The following is a 7,131-nucleotide window of genomic DNA, read 5'->3' as shown; positions in this document are numbered from 1 at the left end:
GTAAGGAATTATGTAGCATACTCAAATTTAACATAAATTAGAATCGGCACTTAATCGCCTACTTACTAAACTCCTGACTACTTAAGTCCCGATCAAGATGTAATTATTATGAGTGAAAATTCTCTTAAATACTTTAAAACATCATAAAAATTGCTTATCAGTTTAAAAATCAGGCAAGTGGCAATTTTGTGTATAGGTAGGTAAATAGGTATTGTAATAATGCCCTTTCACTCTGTATTTCTCTATTACTAACTACATAACTTATTACTATTTATACTAAATTTTGGTTTGTATTATTAACATTAAATCTCACAATAAAGACCAGTCCTAAGTAAATAAATGAGCCGGGAAAACGTAATAACAAACAAATCAATATTGTATCCACAAAAACAGCTCACGAGTTTTTAAATTCATACAACTTATTGATATTAAAAATTAGTAGGTTTGAACAACACTGCTATAGTATTTGTGACATTTTATACATAAAACAGGCAATGTGGCTTAGAAATGCGATAAAAATCCGTCGTTCGTTACGGTTGGAATCCGACACCGTAACCACTCACCAGACCAGTGTCACCACACTTTGGTACATACTCCCTAATGAGACAAAGACAAACTGTAATACAACATTTACAAATGGACATGCATGCATTATTATCGAAGAAGAGCTACTCACAAGTTATTCAGGTCTCAGATTACGCTATTGTACTCTAAATAGGGCATCTAAACCTCTTCAGCAAGCACAATCGACGATAAACAAAACATCCTACATACGAAAACCACTTTCTAAAACACGCACCATTCACTAAACAAACTCAAATTTCGTTGGAACTTATATCGATACAGGTCACATGGAGTGTTTTTGTGTTATTAATATTAAGTTTAAGTGTAAAATTGTAGTTTTGTGAGCGAAATATTGCTTTAACCTTTGACAGGAACTAACTCAGAAAATTCCGATTGTCACTTTTACTTTTACTGGAACATATAGAAACGAATTATGTAATTTGATAAAAAAGCTATTCACCTATTCTACCCAAATATAGACAGTATTTCAAGGCGTTAAGAGGCACTATGGCAATCAGAGTAAATGCACAGTTTACAGAATATTAAGACTTATCAGTATCTACTTAAACGGTGCCAAACGTCAAATAGCGTTTTATTTTCGCAAGATTCATTCAGCAATGTAAAGTGTAATGGTCACTGTTTTTAAATTTAAGGAATGAAATTAGAAAGCGAATACCTAATTAAAGCTTTGTTTTATGTTACATTTATATATTAAGCAATTAATTGAGCTTTAAAACGTTTCCGTTCATAACCGTATGAATTACTCCGTTTTGCAATCAACACTATTCAAGTACTTCCTGTCAAAATTGTGTAATGCTAATGTCAAATGTGTTGAACTGTTGACGGCGTTGACGCGTGTCCTTAGCTATTGAAGCGTCTCAATCGAAATTAAATAATTACAAATTATTACCGAAATAAATAAGCATGTCCGGGCACAACGTTAACGTGTGTGATATAGGAGACGACGTAAAGGAAAAACTGAAGAAGTTTCGCTTCTCGAAACACAATGAAAATTGTGCGTTAATATTGAAGGTACGCATTCTGCATTATCTTATTTCCTTTACATATTTATCCTTAAAACATTAAACCTTTAATCTGGACAGGATGTTAGCTGCAACGGATCATAATAACAGATACTTTTAAAGCAGTTTTTTGATACCCATTCAACAAATAACAACTAAACATTACGTTGTCAACATTAATGGGTGTATACTCATTTATACTCTATAAAATATTGCTTTTATATGGTCAAAGGGCTATTTTTCTGTGTATTTAAGGGTCTCCTCCCATCACTCGATAGATTTATCATTTTACGTCATACAAGTGTTATATATGTCACCGTAAAATTGTAAACACTCGTCATATTATAATCTCGCTAGTTACATTATAAACTGACGGTAGGGAGATTATAATCTAACCTAACCTAACCTACGTTAGATTATAAACTAACGGGTTCACAATCTTACGGTGTCATATATATAGTATTTTGATTATCTGTCGAGATACGCGCGGTAACTCACGATTAATGAGTCATGTAATAATATTGTGTCTTTATGCATCGTAAATGCGTCACGAGTCTAGTTCATAATTCGGTTATGGTTTTTTCCTTATTTAAAAACTTATTACTCCAAAAATATAAGGAAAATCGAGTAAAAGGTGGATGTAGTGTGTGAGAGATGATATGAAACGGACGCAAGTGAATGATGAGATGATAGGCGACAGAGGTATGGAAGAAAAACACATGCTGCGCCGACCCCAAGTGAATGGGACCATGGCAAGCAAATTATAAATTCCTTGTGCTGCTACCAGCCACTAGTCATACATACATACATATAATCACGCCTATTTCCCGGAGGGATAGGCAGAGACCACGGATTTCCACTTGCTACGATCCTGACATACTTCTTTCACTTCCTTCACTTTCATAACATTCCTCATACATGCTCGCCGGTTTAGGGTGCTCTTGACCAGGGATGTTGCGGATGCCGATTTTTTGACATCCGCGGATGCGGATGCGGATTTTTAAAGGCTCACATCATGGATGTCAAAATAGGTACATAAAAAACATCAAATATTACATTTTAGTAATTTTTATTTCAAAAAACCGGCTAAGTGCGAGTCGGACTCGCGTTCCAAGGGTTTCGTACATTAAGTCCCACTCACGCTTGACTGCTAATTTCTAATAGGTTTTTTTGGCTAATGACTAAATTACCTAGCAGTCTAGCACTTACGCTGATGCTAAGACGTTCCTGTACCGACCTGTTCCACATCCGCATCCGCATTAAATCCGCATCGATTTTATGCGGATGCGGATGTTGAAAATAATGCGGAAGTTCCGCAGTTGCGGATGCGGATATTCGCAACATCCCTGCTTGACCTTTCTTCGGGATTCCTCTGATCTGATCAGAGAAAGTCTGCCGAGGTCTGCCCCTTCCAACTCCCTCTTCTACTTCTCCCTTATACACTACTACTACTTCTACTAGTCATAGTTCAATATTTAATATTTATTGTATTGTAGTAATAAAATATACTGATACTACATTCTGATTACTATATACTCATTAACTAGACATTACTTAATAATTAAATCGTTGCCTATTTGTATTGAATACACATATTGACAATTAACTGATTCAATTCGACTTTATTCTAAAAAAAAAAATTGACTTATATACTTACTTTTATATTATACACATAGATTTAAGATTAGATCCTAAGCATGTATGTTTGCTATGCCCTCCCAGGGTCCATGTGGAACTACCCAAACATTGTAATATCTATAAAAATACCATGGTTGCAATAAATAAATATAAATATGAATAAATATACTTTTTATCAACAATAGTGGCTCTGTGATACTGCAGTCGCCATCAGATATATATTGGAGTGACCGAGGTGTTAAAAAATATCTGAACACACACACTCTAACGCTTTGACAATAGAGACGTGTTCAGATATTTGTGAGCACCTTGGTCGCTTCACTATTTTATATTGTCTATTGTCAGTTCTTATATGTTTAAAGTGTCATTCAATAGAACTTGCGAACTATGTAAACAAAAGTTACTAGTAATTTGACATTCAGTGTCAATTTTAGTATGGCGGTTTGTTTACATAGTTAGCAAGTTCTATTGAATGACACTTTAGAGTCATTGCATATTGGCAATTGTCCTGGCTGGTCTTACAGAAACTGTGTTATCTTATCTTTTATCTTTATCTTATCTTTTATTTTTATATCCCATAGGTAAACAGAGAAAAGCAGATGCTGGAGGTGGACGAGGAACTGGAGAGTGTGGAGCTAGAGGAGCTGCAAGATATATTGCCGTCTCACCAGCCGCGCTTCATTGTATACAGGTCTGTACTTAACCAAAATTTATTTGCCATAAGCAGAATACATATTTATTACAGTAATGTCATTTCAAATGGGGGGGGGGTCTCATGGTAGTATGACGTAGGAGGAAGGGATCATTCGAAGCATGATTTTTGGATGATTTTAGGGAGGGGGGTCAAAAATAGATGACGTAATTTATGAACAACCCCTGTGCGTACATCATGTACAGTCGCCATCAGATAAATCGGAGCGGCCAAGGTGCTCACAAATATCTGAACACGCTTCTATTGTCAAGGCGTTAGAGTGCGTGTTCAGATATTTTTGAGCGCCTCGCCCGCTATGATATATCTGATGGCGACTGTATAATAAATCTGTCATTTTAGTATCTAGGCAGTAAAAACAAGTTATAATTCTGAATGCACATTGCTATTGATGGTTGTATTTAGGCAGGTCTCATCATCTTCCTCGCGTTGTCCCGGCATTTTGCCACGGCTCATGGGAGCCTGGGGTCCGCTTGGCAACTAATTGGCGTGGGCACTAGTATTTACGAAAGCGACTGACACCTGACCTTCCAACCCAGAGGGTAAACTAGGCCCTTATCGGGATTAGTCCGGTTTCCTCACGATGTTTTTCCTTCACCGAAAAGCGACTGGTAAATATCAAATTATATTTTGTACATAAGTTCCAAAAAAACTCATTGGTACGAGCCGGGGTTTGAACCCGCGACCTCGGGATTGCAAGTCGCACGCTCTCACCGCTAGGCCACCAGCGCTTAGGCAGGTTCACTGACAATCCAACGTCTAGACTGAGCTTAGGCCAATTCTTTCATGAAACCGATGCTGCCAAAAATACGGGGGTGCGGGGGGACGAGGTGAGCGAGTCCCGTGCCGTGATTGGTCCGTTCAAAGACACGGACCAATCACGGCACGGGATTGACTCGAAGATGGAGTAACGCTACCGTATGTGTGGCAGAGGAGGTAGCGCGACTATGCTATGTCTAGAGGTTGGATTGTCTGTGGGCAGGTCTAAAATACGGAAATAGATAATAGATTTATACTTGTACATATCCTAAAACAATATCCACACCCACATTGGAAACTACGGAAATTCCTGTAATGCAATCTTCAATTGAGTAATGCATGCCTTTGTAATGAGTTCAATGTGGTGAAGGCCGTCTATGAGGGAAGACCGTCTACAAGCTCTTTCGTCGCTTTTAACTCGTTTGTACATCACACTAACAGAAGGTCCGCAGCTCACTCAGACAAGTGCCGTCCTTACAACATAGTATCTGGATTTTTAAACTCAACCTATGTAAATTAGTATAGTATCAGGATTTACAACGTAGTATTAGGATTTTTTATTTTTTAAACTCTACCTATGTAAATTAGTAGTTGTGTATATGACTAGGTAATAACAGTATAAGTGTGTTGGCATATCTAGAGCTGTAAACTTATACATGTGTTTATTTAAAGAATGAAGAACAACGAATGTCTGTTGCAGCTACAAGATGGAACACGAAGATGGCCGCACGTCGTTCCCGATGTGTTTCATATTCTACACTCCGCGGGACGCACACATGGAGCTACAGGTCTATACCCCTCTCTCTCTCTCTGTCTGTGTATCTCTCTCGCACAGCTACAGCACGAAGATGGCCGCACGTCGTTCCCGATGTGTTTCATATTCTACACTCCGCGGGACGCACACATGGAGCTACAGGTCTATACCACTAATTACCACTATATCTCTCTACCTCTGTTTCTCTCACTCTTTCGCACTCTCTCCGTCGCTCGCTTGAGATTATCTTGTGTTGTGAGTAAGGGCTCATTTAGACGGTGCGAGAACTCGCATGCGAGTTTCATTACATTGCGTCGTTTGATCGGTCGGCTGAATTGATGTAACCTCAATGGTCCTCGATGTAAATAAAATCGTATGCGTTAACGTGGATAAGATCGTTAATAAGGGAAGATCGTATACAAACTCTTTCGTCGCTTGACACTTCTAACTCTTGTTGTACACATACTCCACTTACAGAAGGTCGGTAGAGCCATAGAGAAATATAAAAAAGATAAGATAAAAGATAGTTTATTCAAGTAGGCATAATTACAATGCGCTTATGAACAATATTATAGTAAGACAAGAGTGCTCACTCCATACATCAGTTTTGGTACCAAAAAGACTATTAATTTCAGTGTCTACATCTAGCATCGAGTAGCGGAACTATCGGTACTGCTACTTGACAATATAGATGTAGCACAGACCGGAAAGTCTTATGTTGTTGCGCATACCCTTCGTGCGTGAGTCCGACTCGAACTTGTTTTTCTCCACATCGGCCTAAACGTTAATTTACAGTACTTACGACTACTTTTCGACAGGTAATGTACGCGGGCACCCAACGGGCGCTAGCGGCCGCTGTCGGCGCCCCGCGGCTGCTCGAAGTGAGGGAGATAGACGAACTCACCGCTGATTGGCTCAAGGAAAAGCTGTCCAGGTAGACGTACCCAACTACGTGGTTTACACTGTCAACTGAGACGATTCATAGAGCCACCCCATAGACAAATATAAGTAAAGAAAGAGTGGTAACTCCATACATCCGTTTTCTTACCGAAACGTGAGTTATTTCGTGAGTTACATCGTGTTACTTTGGTAAATTCGCCGGATAATAAAGTTTGTAGACTTAGATCTTTGTATAGTAATATATTATAATTAATAGTTATTATATTAAAAGATGATCAAGTATTAGAGAAATGCTAAATTTGGTTTTAATATATTGCTTTAGAACGCGTAGTTTAGTGATAGAAATTGAAATATTTTTTCTAAATATCAGTAGTATATTTTAAGTCTTATAAGTACAAGAAAAGACCAGGATTTCCAACAAAAACTTATTAACTCACATTTTTATCAAAGGTCAAAAAAAAAGCGGTGATTTGTGAAACAATCGGCTCCATATAAATACGCAATAAATGTTTTATTTTTATTTTTCAAACAAATATTAAATCTTGCCAGCAACATGTTGTAATTATTAATCTATTTTGTGTTAAAATATTATCAGTTATTTTTAGTGTCTAAGGCACTAGACCAAAGTTTTATTTATACATAAATAATCTTTATTTACATAAATAGGCAAGTGTTCAACAATACTCGTAACATACATAATTGGGGCATTATGAAAAGGGACCTTATTGTCGATGGCGCTTACGCCGCACAGCGTCGCACGGCATTGTATTTATATCGGAGCATCG

At 37.7% G+C, this 7,131-nt stretch overlaps 1 protein-coding gene across 1 annotated transcript; it reads left to right on the top strand.

The window, feature by feature from the left end:
• The first annotated feature begins 1,398 nt into the window (after positions 1 to 1,398).
• On the top strand, positions 1,399 to 6,392 carry LOC134660495 (glia maturation factor beta). The gene is made up of 4 exons (XM_063516265.1): positions 1,399 to 1,596; positions 3,806 to 3,915; positions 5,393 to 5,480; positions 6,265 to 6,392. Exons 1-4 carry the CDS (start codon positions 1,489 to 1,491, stop codon positions 6,382 to 6,384), a joined length of 426 nt encoding a protein of 141 aa, XP_063372335.1. The 5' UTR covers positions 1,399 to 1,488; the 3' UTR covers positions 6,385 to 6,392.
• Positions 6,393 to 7,131: the final 739 nt, after the last annotated feature.

The sequence above is a fragment of the Cydia amplana genome, chromosome 27, assembly GCF_948474715.1.
Source record: "Cydia amplana chromosome 27, ilCydAmpl1.1, whole genome shotgun sequence".
NCBI lineage: Eukaryota > Metazoa > Arthropoda > Insecta > Lepidoptera > Tortricidae > Cydia > Cydia amplana.
This window is presented reverse-complemented; position numbering and strand designations above follow the sequence as displayed.

What these genes read in the sequence shown, in the direction of transcription:
- LOC134660495 (XM_063516265.1), top strand. Translation starts at nt 1,489, where the DNA reads ATGTCCGGGCACAACGTTAACGTGTGTGATATAGGAGACGACGTAAAG. An exon ending in ATTGTGCGTTAATATTGAAG is followed by an intron (nt 1,597 to 3,805) that starts GTACGCATTCTG and finishes TATATCCCATAG; the next exon opens with GTAAACAGAGAAAAGCAGAT. An exon ending in ACGCACACATGGAGCTACAG is followed by an intron (nt 5,481 to 6,264) that starts GTCTATACCCCT and finishes ACTTTTCGACAG; the next exon opens with GTAATGTACGCGGGCACCCA.